Genomic DNA, 16,577 nt, shown 5'->3' with positions numbered 1-16,577 from the left:
CAAGAGCTTTCATGATTGATGTCCAAAATGGAGTGCCAACATAAGACTCATACCATTTATACCATCAAATTGTCTCTCCTTCCAAATACACAGTTGCCATGCTCAGTTTTTCAAGTTTCAAAGTTTGAGAAATTTTGAAGTATTGTGCCACCTTGAAGAACGAACTTGTGGGATCATCTCCAGAGAAAATACGGAATTTCAATAGAGTTTGTTGGGCTTGTATTGCTCCGTATGAAGTATTGAGTTCTCACCCTGCTTGATATTTGAGGTGCATGGTGTGCATGCTTGTCCCTCCTATAGTTAGAAGAGCCTCCAATATACGGGCCAAGATCTACATTTCAGCCTTAAACTCACCCTTCATCTGATCAATCTTGTCATCAATAGCATCCATTTTTTCTTGGGTTTCAACCTGAAGGCCTTCCACCAGGTCATGTTCACCCCTAGTAGTCATAACCTTGCTACTACTCAAGAATGCACTGCATTGCCCTCGTCAAAGAGTTCTGTCCTGACTTTGAGGGGTGTGAAAATGGGGCTTCTGGGTAGGTTCAGGCCAAGAGTTCGCTTTGCTCTCAATGTAGGTAATGTTGGTTAGATGTGATTTTTCTGGAATTTTATGTGAGGTTTAGAGTAGGAAAATTAGTTATACTACATTGTTCAGTTCTGCAACAGAGTACAGGTTGCTCAGTTAGCAAAAATAGGGTCTAGTAAAATGATTGTATCTATAATTCAGGTGAAGGTAAGGTTTGTGGGGTTGGAAAGTAATAGGATAGGTCTAGATGTCTGCAAAATTTAGGTCTTGAGGTGGTACAGTTTGAGAGCAATGGGGTTGGAACTCCAGGGTTTCTCAGGAATGCTTACAGAGGGGTATTTTACACAGGATAGGGTATCGGAAATATGATGTTTCTGCAACTTCATGATCCTAATTCACTTCAAATATAATTCTATCACCTTCTACACAAATACAGCAATCAACAGAGAATTTTGCAAAATTTTACTGTATTAATTTCTCCTTCAAACTAATTTTTCAAATTCAGATCGTCTTTGTGAAGCAGTACAGTAACAGAAATTCTGAATCTGAACTTAGCCAAACTTGAAGGAGCTTCTGGCACTCACCCGATATCCAATTTGAATGAGATAAAATTCTAAGCTCAAGCACAAAATTTATAGAATCCACCCTCTAAATCTCAGCCATAAATGATACACAACCTATGTCACACGGACACTCCATTTTGCCCTCAGTACCCATGTCGACACGACCCTCCGTACATACAAGTTTGTATTCAATTTATAATTTATAAATATATTTTCAGTATATAATATATATTTTAGATATATTTATATTATATTCAGTTTATTTTGAATTTATTTTGTATTTATGTGATATTTAATAAATATAGGCGTGTCCCCATGCCCGCATTTTTTGAAATTGCCGTGTCATACCCTCCGTACCCATACCCGCGCGACTTTCTGGTCACTTTTCTACCAGATTCTGATGATGGATGGCTGGAATTTTCAGTGTCCGTGCACTAGTTGAGACTAATTATGATAGATCTATGATATGGAAGCTCGATCCGACATCGTAGAAGAGAGCACTCCGATTTACTCGGATCAATCAATACAACAAGAGTCTCACCAGAAAAAATCAAGATATGGCCAGAATTCACTACAACAACTTTAATTCTTGCACAATTTTAGCGTTCAACCATAGATCTCCAATCGAATCCCCCCCCCCAAAAAGACAATTTAAGCATGGGAATGCTAGATTAATCTTAATTCAATCAGATTTCACAACAATCATCCAAATCGCCCACCAATCTACACGTTAAAGTGTTAAACTTGATTTTCACATTGAATTGCATGAAAACCGTCCAAAACGTGATTGGTCTTAGCTCAGATCTGATGAATTTCGCTCAGACCTTGATCTCGTCAGCAATCTGAACTCTGTAATTTGGAACTCGATCTATTGAAATTAACGGCCAAGAAAGGATTCTCACCCAATTTTTTTGTTAGATCTTGATGGATCGGCTTCCAATTACTCCGGTCTTGATCGCATTCTCTTTAGATTTGTTGTCACTCCTTGATCTGAGCACAATCTGATGTAAAGTTTCACGATCTCCACAAAAAATTAAGCTGGAATTTGGCACCGGATTGAATTTCATGCGAAATCAGATCTCAAAAGGAATCGGCTACGCTTTTTTTTTTAGGATTTTGATTTAAGGAATGGAGCTCTAGCTATTTTTTTGTCTAATAATCGGATCTCAAAAGAAAATTGTTGTGGGACTTCAGCATTAACTTAGTGATACACAAAATGAGGAGCCAACACCATTGTATAGGTACAGCACATAGTTAACATAGTTTAGGATTTTTTTAAGACACTTCATATTGATACAACATCTGAAAAACAAAATAACCAAAGAAAAGCACAGTCACAAATGGTGTGTACTTACTTTGTCAACTGTTACATCATCCGGCAACCCAGTCACATAGACATGTGTATTGACTTTTAGTTCAAACCAACTATCCAGCTGTTTATTAGCTTCCTGTAAAGTAACATGAAGACCTTGAATGTGTCAGGTATCTCTCCGTTATTCCATTACCAGTGCACATCTCCAACCTAGTATCACAGATCCAATCATCTGTATTTACAAAAGAGAAATTCTTCAAATCCAAACCAGTTAAATATGAAAGTGTCTTAATATACAGACAAGGATCTGCCTCTAGCAATATGACATGTTAAATAAGAAGGCATCACAAACAACATGATTACAGCATAACATGTCAAGTAAATTACTTTTTTATCACTTTGCTTGTCAGGTTGCTTCCTTTTTGGTATAGGTTTTGCGTCGACATTGCCTTCAGCACTGTTTTCCACACCATCAGAGGTGCCTGCAGCCCTTAGTGTTGGAAAGACCTCTTCTTCATTCAAGTAAGTCATCTCCTCCAGTGCGTATTTTTTCATGTCATCAAAAGAGTCATCCTGTTTAAATATTCAAAGTCGTCACTTAAACTGAAGCAGAAAACTTATTAAATATATATCAAAAGCATTTGAAGTTCACCATTTGGACAAAAGATATAGAAATATTATCTTTAACTAATATCATGCACATAAGATTAGAAGACTAACACTGTTAAGTGACAGGGACTATTGAGCATTTCTATATATTCTGAAAGGATAGCATAATCCTTTAGCCTTTTCTCTTCCGCAAATGTGAATAATAAACAGGGACCTATTGGTCTTTTACATTCTTTTATTGACTGTTGTAATGTTCTCTATATAAGATGTATTAATAATGGCTATTTCCAGTGAAAAACAATTTCAGGTTTTTCTTTCAACTATTAAACTCTGCAATAATATGATATCAGAATGTGGGGTTTCGATCACAGGTGTTCCATAGTTTGTGCTGTTCTAAATCTATCTGGTAGAGTTGCTGCTAGTTGGTATCGACCCCTCACAGTATCTGCACCAACCTGCTTTGGGCATAGCTAGTTTGCCAGGAAGTCTAAGCACCATCTTATGCCTGGACCAGATGCTAGGGCTTTTCATCAGATTCATTTGCTGTTGAATAAGAGTCCAGTTCAGAGATGTTTTCAGTTGGTGGTTTGATTTTTTTGAGCTTAGACCTTGTATGCAGGATTTTTCCTTTGATTGTCAGCTACCACCAGCATACTCTGATACATCAAAGTAGCTGCTCAAACACAGGGTTTTATAAGGGGGTTATGTCCTACTCGACTTGCTTTTCTTAAGTATTTGGGTGCCATGCTTTGACTTCTAAGTCAGACAAATTAAAGCTATTCCATGTGTTTTTCTTGGTTACACTAAAAATCATAAAGGACACCTATGTCACATGGGTACGGGTGCTGCACTTTAAAACAACTTGGGTGCAGGGGTGCGGGAGGGTATATATATATATAACAGTTAATAGTAACACTAATGAAATAAAAAACAATTTTCATATCATCAATGCAATAAATCAAATTAACAATCTACAATTATATTCTTCATCATACAAACTAACACCACAATTAAATCAACCTAAATATATTACAGAAACAATCAAACAAGTAAAGCAGAAAAGAAGTAAATTATTCAGTATACTACTAAAAGATGCAAATAATGCATAATTACATACCGAAGTAATGATCCTAATAATTTTCTGGGCTGGGTTCAACAACGAGCAGAACCCATCCTGTAGGGCTAGGTTTGTCAGCACAGAAACCAGCCTGCTAGGCTGGGTTTGTCGGTGCAGAACCCATCCCTGCAATGCTGGGTTCGACAGCAAGCAAAACCCAGCCCTGTAGGACTGGGTTCACCAGCAAGCAGAACCCAACCTGCTGGGCTGGGTTTATCAGCGACTCAGCACAAAATCCAACCCTCTTGGGCTGGGTTTGTCGGCGCAGAACCCATCCCTGCAATGTTGGGTTCGACAGCGAGCAAAACCCAGCCTGTTGGACTGGGTTTGTAGGCACAGAACCCAGCCCTGCAGGGCTGGGTTCAACAGCAAGCAGAACCCAAACTGCTGGGCTGGGTTTATTAGTGACTCGGCACAAAACCCAACCCCCCTGGGCTGGGTTTGTTGGTGCAGAACCCAGCCTGCTGGGCTGGGTTGCCGACTTGCGCAGAACCCAGAGAGAGAGAGACATACCTTGCCCGTGCAGTCGCCGGAGGAGCGTCGAAGGAGAAGATGAGTTGAAGAGGACTCAGAGGACAAGGGGAGGGGGTAAATTTTTTGCCCTAATCCCCCGCCCAGCCACCTACCATTTTTTTTCAAGTCCAGATTTGAACATTTATGATCCTGGGTGCGGACCGCACCGGATGCCGCACCCACACCCAAGTCGTGTCGCATCAACGCGGGTGTGGCACCCTGTTGGCCGAATCCCTGACATAGAAGGAGACCAATGTCCAGATCTCCACATGTCTAATTATGTGAAAGAGATTCTTATTTCAAGCATGATGATTATCCATTTCTGTTAAAATTTCTATCTAAAATGACTCCGAGCTTTCAGAGGGATTAGATAGTAATGATCAAATCTCTCACAATCATTTTGTGCAATATTTAAGGTGGCATGCAAATTAGTTTCATCCCGCTCTAGATAAAAGTATCTTGAATGGTGCATCTGGTTGTTTCATCTAAATCTCTAGCAACTAGGAATGATGATTCCCGGACAGATCCAACTCTAGCAGAATCATTCTTCCTCCAAGTCGTTTGTATCCTATGATTCTGTTTGTCCTCAATATAAAAGACATCCTATTACAGTTCATTCTTTCTCTGAACCTATGTCTTACAAGGAAGTTGATTGTAACTAAATTGACACTTAACAAGGAGAAAAAACTTGGAATATAATATGTTCCTCCATGAGAGAAGAAAACCATTGGTTGTAGATGGGTGTTCAAGATAAAGACGAAGTGATGGGACTCTTTATAAGGCAAGACTTATGGCAAAGGGTTATGCCCAGAAATATGTAATAAAATGGGAGGAAACACTTTTCTCCAGTTGCTTGAATGATCACGGTTAGAACACTTGTCTTCTTGCACCATTAAAAAGTGCACTTCATAAAAAATGATGTTAAGAATGCATTCTTGATGAAGAATTACAAGTGTATATGGACTATGTCTCTCACTAGATTTTAAGGTTTTTAATGGTTTATTTTACGTGTTCAGAACACTTTTTGGTCTAAAACAAGTTCCTCAAGCATGGCATGAAAGGTTTAATAATACAATGTTAAAGACATGTTTTGAATCTTATTTATGATATCACGACTCATAGTTGTTTTTATACTTATTTACATTGACGATATGATCATAACTGGTAGCAACAAAAAGGGTATTGTACATTAACAAACAGCTTCATATACAATTTGAACTGACTGATATGGAATTCTTCATATACAATTTGAACTGACTGATATGGAATTCTTCATATACAATTTGAACTGACTGATATGGAATTCCCTCAATACTTCCTTGTAATAGAGCTAAACTTCCATCATAAGCACATTTTTTTTCACAAAATGAAATTTGCAACTGATATAACATCAAGATCAGACATGTCTAATAATAAGTACATGGATACTCCAAAAGTTGTAAATACAAATGTGAGCCATTCAATAATGTCAATGGAAACACTTATCTCATTATCACTAGATCACATATTGTTCAAGATGTTCATCATGTTAGCTAATTTCAACATGCTTCAACCACTATTCACACGTGTTTTTTTATAGTGCACTATATTAAAAAAAGTATATTTCTAAGGGAATTTTCTTGTCCTCCTCATCAGCTATGGACTTATATGCATGCCTACACAGACATAAATTTGGGGAGGATACTTTATAGATGTACGTTCTAAAAGTAGCCACTGTGAATTTTAAGTGACTCAAAACTCTTGGCAACATAAAAAATAGCATAAGTTTCACTTTTGTCCACTAAAGTTGATAGTTATTTTGTACCAACAAAAGTGCTAGGAGCCGAGTATGGTTTGTGAAATTTCGTACCAGACCTAGATTCAACCGAATTGTTATTTAGACCCGTGATTTTTCAATGTAAAAAAGATAAAAAATATTACTTTACCAGGTTGTTCAGTTCATGCAATCCTTATAGGACCTGGCTACGGTATTTTATGGCAGACCCAATTGGACCCTGGTCTGGAACCGGTACCAGCACTTCAGAAGTGCTGAAAGAAAATAAATTAATGTGACCTATAAAAGGTCCAATTCTACCAAGCTTGTACACAAGCAGGTTTCAGCTTAGGTCCAGGTAAAAATAGTCCTACAAAAGGTAGGTAGCCCCAATATATCCAGATGTAGATTCAGTTTGTGCCATTCAACTCTTAATCAAATGCCACACAATAAGATCTGGATCTTTACACATGGAATGTTATATATAAACAGATCGGAACTTTAATGGCACCTAGCACAAAATTCAGTATCTGACAAAGTTACAGGAAGCTCCTTGGAAAGTGTGCTTCCTCATACGCTCGCTTCCAAAGCGCAATACTTGTCACTCTCAAAAGTTGTTAGGAATCTTGCTTCCCACATGCTTCTCTCCTACTTCTCACAATTTCCATGTGCTTCCTCATGCTTCCCACTAACTTCACATGTGTTTCCTCCAAATTGTTAACCATCATTTTTAGATTTTGAGAACATTTTAATTCTTACACGAAAAAATCATGATATTTAAGAACAGTCTTTTTTATTTCAATTTTTAAATTGAATAGTATAATATATTTGGAAAAAAGTTAGATAATAATATTAATCAAAAAGAATTAAAGCTACTAGAAAATAAATTTGATTTATAATATGGCATTATTTCTCCTTTCTTTCCCTTCTCTACTCTGGCATCCAACAACTTCTAAGTCCATTTTCAAACATAAAAACTTGACTTCATATATGCTAATGGTTTACTTAGTATGATGCCTAATTGTTTTAAGAATGGCAATGCACCCGTCAAGAGAAAAATGAAATGTCAAATGGCTTTTTGGTGTTTAAAAGTCAAAAGCTAATACAATATTGTAGTTGCATATTTTATTTAGTTTTAAGTTTTAACTTTTAATATCATAACTTTTTCATTTCATATCACAAGAATCACATGGATCATAGGAAACATATAAAACCATTTGTTTTTCATTTTATTTTATTTTTTATTTCTAGTTTCTTATTTTGCCTCTGATTCAATTTTATTTCAGTTCTCATTCTCTTTCCTTTTTGCTTCCCGTTTGATTCCTATTTTGCTTCCCATATCACTTCCTATTCAGTTCCTGTTTGGCTTTCAAATTGATTCCCCGCTTCTCACTTCTATAAATTTTAAAATGTCTCGCTTCTAGCTTCCACTTCGTGAATTATTTCTGGCTTCCACTTTTCAGTCTGGCACCCTTTGGATGAGAAACATATAGAGGACCAGTCAACTAGAAAATCAAAAGGGATACTATTTATAGAACCCAAGCAAATTAACGACAGTCAGCTGGATATCGTGTTCAATCTGACACTGATGATCAGCACAACCATCAACATATCGTAAACTTTTCAAAGTCACGCCAGGTTTTTCATCGTTACCATTATTTTCACTGCATCAAGTTTGTAACCTTAGCATCCAAATCACTAAATATGAGCCATGGCAAGCATTAAGTAGGTAATAAATATCATATCTTAAGTTATTAACTTTATCCATTCAGTTAATGGCATTCAGTATCATATATCAAAGCATTTTCTGGTGTCTGTACATGCATGTTCTCCAGTATATGTCCATGTCCTTTCGTGGATATATCAAAAAGGTACCTGCTTACCTAAGGAAAACTTCGAAACAATTCTATCTTACATCTATAATAGCAACATAAAGCAGTAAATATCACAACAGATGCACATTAGGTTTATAACAGAATTGTGTGCAAACAGCCGTCGATATTGCATATGACTAGTGCATGCAGTGCCAGCATAAACAGCAGAATGAACAAAGAAATGAGTAATTATTTATCAAGTAGACCCACCTGAGGAACCCATGCTCTAAGACCACGGTCCCACTTGTATCTAGTGCCATCATCATCAACAAATTCTTCTTCCCCATCTGGTGGGGTTTGAGGCCTATCATCATCATCTGCAATAGCATCTTCAAGCAAACCTGCAGCTTCAGTGTCCAATTTAGAACCATTTTGCATAGCCCCAGCTTCAGCCTTTGTTTCTCTAACCTCTTTTTGCCATCTAAGGAAATCATTATCGGTATTCGAACTCTCTGTAAATAAGAGAATAACTGTACATACTCAGATACAACAAACCAGAGATTAGTTGTCCTCAAATTGGCCAGGATCTTTACCTGCAGCAGTATTATCATGCTGCAAATCAGAAGAGAGTTCCCGTGAAGGCAAACTTGTATATAACTCAGGAACTGAAGACAGTGGCATCCACTCACTTCTCCCATCAGACCAAAGGAGTGTCCGTTCTGATATGTAACCATTCATAAAATGCTCTGACCACGCAAAATGCAAAACCCAGTCAACCAACTAATATAGTCTCAACTCTCTCAACAGACTCTTGATTGAGATATTGACAACTGAAATGTGCAAACCAGCCAAATAGAACTATGATTTCTTTCTTTTTTTATTCAAAACATCCAAAAGTAAAAAAGTCATAATTCAACAAAAGGATGAAAGAATGAGTATGTTAGAAATAAATATTAACAGACTCTGGAGCAGGAGTATAGAAGAAAACTAACATATATCAAAGTGTGAGACAGCAAAAAATCATTGCAATCTATGTCACATAGGTGGTGGTGCAGATGCAATACAGGTGTGGAGGGGTGCAGCACGACAATTTCAAAAGACTCCTGGAGCAACTCCTCCCACCTAATAAAAACTATAACATTTCAAATTTTCAAACTTTTTTGTTGATCAGACCCTATAGATATGATCTACAAGCTTTATTTAGTAGAAAACAAGTTTTGGATCATGTGATTATGGCATACATGTAGGTTTTTTAACATCTTCAAAATCAATGGTTCACAATGTACCAAAATTTAATGACTTAAAAAACCTATTTTTATGTCCAGAAAACGTGATTTTCATCAAATAAACTATGTTGAATACATCTATAAGAACTGATTGAGAATATGCAGCCTACAACTATGAACTCTAGTGGGTGGGAGTAGGTGCTCCTATAGCACTGTAGCATTACTAATATATATATATATATAGAGAGAGAGAGAGAGAGGTGTGTGTGCATGTAATATAGATAAAACTGGACTTGATTATGGTTAACTGAATACACTTTCGGACAGAAATGGACCTTAGTGTGGTTGACTTCACCTGACACAAAGAAAGCCATAGCTAAGTGTCGCACCCGCATTGGTGTGGTTGTGACATGGGTGTGTTACCCTTTTAGAAGTGTCCATGTTACATAGGTTGCCATGCAATAGAAAATACAACAGCAGCAACATATCACAAGTATGGGCTCAGCAAATACTATCATGAAATGGCCTTTCTGTAAATTAGAAAACTGACCTTGCAACTCAGAGATGGCATAGGGGCCTACATGTTCCTGATTTTCACCAAGTATATACCATCCTACTTCATTTGAAATATCTTGAGAGTTTGCCATGCCTAAATAGAACAAAAATATCACATGATAACAGGTACCACTCGTCTAAAATAAAGAAATAGCAACACACAAGTGGCATGGTTATGTTATAACATAACAGATTCACTGATTATTGCAAATATTGCATCCACAGATTCAAGATACATTGACAGTAAGAAGAACTTACAACTTTTATTTATTTTATTCAGCGAAAACGCAAGCATAAAGTCGACAAGATTTCACTCCACCAAGAACGGGAAGAAAAAACCATAATAACATGTGGGACAGGAATAGTGTCAACATAATAGTTTCAGGACATTAGAGATTCAAATGTCATAGAAAAGTGGCAATGCAATCAAGATGTTCCAAATCTGATGATGTCGCAACCCCGCCCCGTTATGTAAGGAAGAAGTGGGCTTCTTGCTTATCCGGTTATTCAGAACATGCAATTGGTTGCTGGATGTACTAAACCACTCAGCATACTCACAACACTAAGAACAATCAAAATACCCACAACAGACCACCAAGAAAGGAAACAAAGAAGAGGGTAGGATACAAGATGGAAAATCATGGATAACATGATGAACTGGTTATTAGCATGTAGAGGGGTTGAGGTAATCAAAACATTTGAAACAATTATCTTTTTACAAAATGGGGGCCTTGCAGATGCTCAACCAGAGCTATCGGAAGCTTCTTAGATAGGTGAGAAGCTTGCTTGAAAAGTGTGATACTCCTTGCTTCCGAAACTTAATGAACCTTGATTCCCCCACGCTTCTCTTGTGCTTTCCACAAGATTCATCTATTCTTCTTATATGTTCCCGTACCTGACTTTTCTTGTTTTCAAGTGTTTTCTCTAACTCTTCTCACTCATTTCCATGTGCTTTCTCTAAATTGGTAGTCATCAGTTTTAAATTTTGTTAAAAATTTAATTCTTACATAAAAAACATGAAATTTAATATTTGTCACTTTTATTTTGATTTTTATGTGTGTTTCATTTTGATTCTCATTCAATTCTTATATATATTTTTTATTCCTCGCTTCCCGCTTCCTATACATTTTTTAAATGCATCGCTTCTCACTTCTCACTTCTGCTTCCCGTATCGTTTCCCTCTTCCACTTCCTAGTCCAGCAACCTTGTGCTCAACGCCTTAAAGGGATCGGTTGTTGGCAACTCCAGTGTTAGCAAGGAGTTGATGTACCTGGATGTTGTACTCCATGAGCTTTGGCTCGAGCATTTTGAAGGGCTCTGCCATTCCCATCCCAAGGGGAGAAAATGTCACTTTTACTTTTTTGTTATTTCATAATCCCCAGGGTATGATACCTTATAGCTTCCACTAGAAATAGGTCTCGCGTAGTGTCAGAATTTGTATATAAATAACACAGACACAGCGCAGAAACCACTTTCTTATCACCAAAAACATTCATAAAACAGACTCCACTCAAATAGCAACAGACTCCACTCAAATAGCAATGAAGGCTTATAGTCTCTGCTTGGCGGTATAAGATCTTAAGGAAAACAACAAGGCCAAGCAGTAATAGAAAAGCAGCCAAAATTAATGCCATCATCTCCAACAAATGGAATAGAATTGCAACTCTCAATGACTAAGAAAGCTCCAGAAGAAAGGAGTGAGTGAAGTTACCATCATAATTGATGGCCAAACCTCATTACAGTTCAAGAGCAACTATGCTAACAACCACTAACCAAAACCAGATGCTCAGGAACCACTTCAAAATTCCCATCAGATATCCTTGATAAACTACTACAACCCCATCAAACGTCCCCATTTCAGAACGAATTAAGAATAAGAATTAGTGAGAAAAAATGAAGGTTCTAAGCAAATGATCAGAATAAATTATGGGAAATCCCAAGAAAATATTTGATTTGGGGAAGAATCTCCATCAACAGACCAATTTCTGAGCTTGTAGGAAGAAACATAAAAAGGCATACAGAAAACCAAAATCCGAAGTTGAAGGAAAAAGAGGGATACAGAAAATCACAGTAAACAAACAAAATACCATAGTTCAAAAAAGGAAAGAGTACCGACTTGTACTCGCCTGAGTTGATCGGAACTACGCTGGAGAAGAGGGCATTCTACAAAACTGGAGCACTTTTAGAGCTTCAGAAAGCGAAGGAGAGATGGAAGAGATGCAAGGGCTTGAATTTACTCAGAGAACACTGGATAGAAGGTAATGAGTATGTGGGGAAAATGGAGCTCTGTGTGGGTTTCTTAATCAGCAAGTCATGATTGATTGGCAAAAATGTCAGTCAGCCTTGGCGGTCAGATTCCTCGGCAAATTGTGATTAATTGGCATAATAAACAATCATGATCAACATGGAAACAAAATTACCTTCACATTTTGATAATAAAAAAACTGGAAATAATTAATTAATTAATTACAAGAGAAACCAATTCAACAATCTAAGAACCTATCAATCTTTACTTATTCATTACATAGTTAAATAAGAAAAAAATACCAATGATTTAATGATCCTAACAGACCTTGTGCATCCATAACCTGATCCAACAAATTATATAAAATCAAAAAATCAAAATTTTGAAACAACATAAAGAGTTCACTCATAACATCTACGCAAATCTTAATGAAACATTCAAAAAACAGAAACCCACAGACAATGGCAAATCTATTAGCTAAATTATTTTTTGTTGTTCTTTAACTATTACATAATTTAGTGTTACACGTGAATGAGCAGACCCATTACCCCCATACACCATCAAGGCCATCCTTCTCCATCGTTCTTGGCAAAACAAAACTTGTATTGTAAGGGTTTTATACACCATGAAACTACCATGAGCTAATAAGTATCATCTTCACCTTGTGAGTTATGTTTCCAAGAAACCAGTGTTGTTAAAAGCGCACCTCGAGGCGCAAAAGGCACGCCTCGAGGTGAGGCAAAGCACTGTATTTGGTGCCTCGAGACACACCGGAAAAGCGTGAATGCCATGAGGCGTGCCCCTCATAGGCTATGAGGTGCACGCCTCATGGCAAGGCGCGAGTCAGGCTGTTGTGTGCCTCATTGAAGTTGGGTCAAATGGGGGTCAAAGCCCACATTTAACCCAAATTAGGGGAGGCCTCTCTCTCTCTCTCTCTCTCTCTCTCTCTCTCTCTCTCTCTCTCTCTCTCTCTCTCTCTCTCTCTCTCTCTCTCTCTCTCTCTCTCGGAAGAAGAAGAAGGTATTTTTGTCTCTCACTCTCTTTGTTCTTCTTTTGTTGTTCTTCTTGAACAATCGGGCATGTTAATCAAAAAATTATTTTATTCTTGTTAATTAATTAATTATATATTGATTTAGTAATTCATTGATTTGTTGCTTATTTGTGCTTTATACGAGTGGCATGCTATTTGTATCATGTAATTGTGTTTACTATGTATAACTATGTGTGGTGTATAGCATTATGTTGTCCTTTATACAAATATGTAGAGTGGTTCATGCTAGTTATTGTGATTTTCTTAAAGATTGTCTATTAAAATATTCAATAATTCATTAATAGTACATAAATGAAGCATCTTTATTTTTTTTTTATTTGGTCAATTTATTTATATTTTTTGTAAAGCTTACGCCTCGCTTCATGAGCGGGTCTTATGCCTCAACGCTATTCACAACATTGCAATAAACATTTTAGATCATTCTCAAAAAACTGGGTTTCAGGATTTTCTTGGTGAAGAAAAAGATATGAAACAATAAATTTGTGTTTTATTACAGGAAATTTCAGCAAAAATAAAATAATTAAACCTAAAGAAAATAAAGAAAAAGTGGAAGATATGCAACCCTATCCAGACTCTTCTTCAAAATAAATATATTTTCAAAATAGGCAACCCTATCGGGACTATACTGAATTTGAAAAATCATGATAAAATCACAAAATGAGTGGAGGATACAAGAAAAACTTGAATGAAATTATCGAGAGAGGGAGAGAGAGAGCATCATCTAACAGAACAGATAGAAAATCGATAAAAAACAAGAAAAATAATTAGCAAATCTGAAAAAGGAGTCCAAGAAAATACACTAACCTTCAAGCTGGTTGTAAGCAACGCTTCTTCCAGGGGATAACCCTGTGTTACAGGCTGTTCACATATGCCGCTAGTGATGACATTTGCAACCCTAAAACGTGAGGAATCACCCAAAAAATCACAGAAAAAAAAACAATTAGAAATTAATATTGCTTTGCGGAGATTATATTTTCCCAAACACACAACCCAAAATCGAACCATTCCAGCAAAAACGACATATTTCATGCACAACCAATAATTTAGAATGATAACCCTAAAAAAAAAATTGATTTTTGATGAGGTTTTCTACAATTTTTCATGATCTTCTTTGTGTTTTTAGGGAAAGCAATAATACATCTTGGGCGAATAGTGAGAATCGCAATTTTCACCCTTCGATTTACTGCCAAGTAGCCACTAAGGTGATTTGTGCAAAAAATTGGTGGGTTTACCTCGTCGAACTTGCTCCTTGCGATCCCTTGACAATTTTGCCAATGATGTCTGTTAGGGTTGTTGGGTCCGGTATTGGATCCAAAGTATGGCCATTGGGTCTCACAAAGGAATCCAATGGAGCACTAAATTGGTGGGCCCACTTAGTGCAATTAGAAAGTTATGGGTGGTTACAATCCCCATATTCAGTGGTAGGATGACCATGATTTGGTTATGGAGATGCTTATGAAATACATGAGGCATTATTCTCCAGGATGGTGGGATGAATCCAATCCTCTAGTGGCATATATATGAAAAATCCAGTCAAGGGTTTTGATCAGAGGATGGAGTGGATGCCCGCTTGGAGAACAGGTTGGAATAGCTTACACAGGACAGAGCATGTGGATACACAAAAATGAAGGTTTGAGTCCTCCTTCTAGCACATGCCCCATGACTCGTGACCACACCCAAACTAGCCTATAGAACGTACTTAGTTCAACAGTGGTTTCAGAGCCCATTCCTCGGTCGGTGCTGAACGCCAAGATCGCCATATCCAGGGTAAAAAAAAAATGTTTGTGTTTGCAACCTCTTTGAGGCGTTTTAGCAAACACTTGGTGTGCATGGACATTTCTGCACGCATCTCTTTTGCTTCACAGCATGACACATGCATATACTAATGTATCGGATGCATGAAAACTTGAGCACATGCATACATCACTATCATATTTAGATGCACATACACAATACCATGTATGCATGTAATCTTCTAATTGGATGTGCATATTCATGTTTAACATCTAACATGCACACGAATGAACAAATCATGTGTGCGTGAATCATGGGGATACAAAGCTATATGCATGAATACATAAATTTGTAATTATAAGTTTTTAAATGATGAATAATAAATAAAAATAACATAAAAATATCATGGCACCGTATGTGTGACAAATCGGTGAACTCGTACAACACAGATTTATAAAGATCGACAATGGGCATGTATGCAGAAGTATGCCTTGTCTCTGTATTGCTCAGATGCACATACACAGCCGCATGCGTGGCTGGACCGATTTTAAAATTTAAAAAAACACACAAAATAATCAAGTTTTGCAATCACATATGCACATGCATAACACCGTATATTGATATGCGTGTGAACAGAATTTTTTTTACCATTTGGATGCAAATAATCTGATCTCTGTGCTCTGTTTGAGGGTTTCATAACCCTGCTCTTTTCACATTTAAAACCCCTAATCCTATTCTGCTGGTTGAAGGTTTTCAGAACCCTAATTGCCCTATCTTATGGGACATTTACTCTCATCGCTTCCAAACACATCACCCCTCCAAAATCGTCGCAGAGAGTAAGGGAGACTAAGATACCTCTAGAGAGAAGGGGGAGAGAAACCGAGCGACAGAGAGAGAAAAAACGGGGTTTAACCGAGATCAGAGAGAGGGAGAGGATCACCGTTGTATGTGTGGTCCCCTGTATCTTCTATGCAAAACTGAGAAGCTCGGGGGAGAGAGGTTCGCCTCTGTATGTGTGTTCCCCGCCTTTGCCGTCGCCGACCGATTGGCCGGCCGCCGTAGTCGGAACCCGATTGCTGCGCCTTCTTTAGTTCTTCTTTGGTGAGATGAGGATAACCCTATAATACAAGCATACGGTTTTTCATTTTTATGGGTAGGTTTCCAGTACAAAGTTTTCATTTTTAAGGTCTCTCTCGTGTATTTCTTTGTTTTAATATTTGCGAATGGAACCACAAAAAATTAATATTTAATAAATCAGTGATTAAAATAAACTGTGTTTGAAAATTTTTCATAGTGGTGGTCGGATTTATCATTATTACAGCAATGACGTATAGTTTTAAAATTTTAAGAAGATGGACATAATTTCGTATTTTTCAAAAAGGCGCGCTGACTTTCTGATAATTTTTGTAAGGGGTTTTGAGTTTTAGGGTTTACTGTGCATACTATTTACTGTTTAATGATTCTGGCATATTAAATTTTCAGAATAGTGGTCTCAATATTCCCTCGTTAATGTTTTGTAAGATCCTTTTCAAAAAGGCAGTGACTTTCTGATCACT

General features: G+C 37.2%; 1 protein-coding gene across 3 annotated transcripts in view; it reads right to left on the bottom strand.

Annotated features, from left to right (window-relative positions):
- Window positions 1–16,176, bottom strand: part of ELF9 (RNA binding (RRM/RBD/RNP motifs) family protein) — a 35,636-nt gene extending 19,460 nt beyond the window's left edge. For all 3 annotated transcript variants that reach the window (XM_090016135.1, XM_090016137.1, XM_090016136.1), the window contains exons 1-7: window positions 15,962–16,176; window positions 14,092–14,182; window positions 9,987–10,085; window positions 8,804–8,956; window positions 8,481–8,722; window positions 2,792–2,977; window positions 2,448–2,540 (exon numbers count right to left, since the gene is read on the bottom strand). In XM_090016135.1, coding sequence (XP_089872261.1) covers window positions 2,448–2,540; window positions 2,792–2,977; window positions 8,481–8,722; window positions 8,804–8,956; window positions 9,987–10,083 — 771 coding nt within the window. In that variant the 5' untranslated portion in view covers window positions 10,084–10,085; window positions 14,092–14,182; window positions 15,962–16,176. The remainder of the gene's footprint in view (window positions 1–2,447; window positions 2,541–2,791; window positions 2,978–8,480; window positions 8,723–8,803; window positions 8,957–9,986; window positions 10,086–14,091; window positions 14,183–15,961) is intronic.
- Window positions 16,177–16,577: the final 401 nt, after the last annotated feature.

This window comes from Nuphar pumila, chromosome 8, assembly GCF_984573655.1.
Source record: "Nuphar pumila chromosome 8, dmNupPumi1.hap1.1, whole genome shotgun sequence".
Taxonomy (NCBI): Eukaryota; Viridiplantae; Streptophyta; class Magnoliopsida; order Nymphaeales; family Nymphaeaceae; genus Nuphar; species Nuphar pumila.
Note: the sequence above shows the minus strand (reverse complement) of the source record. Positions and strands in the feature narration are given on the sequence as shown.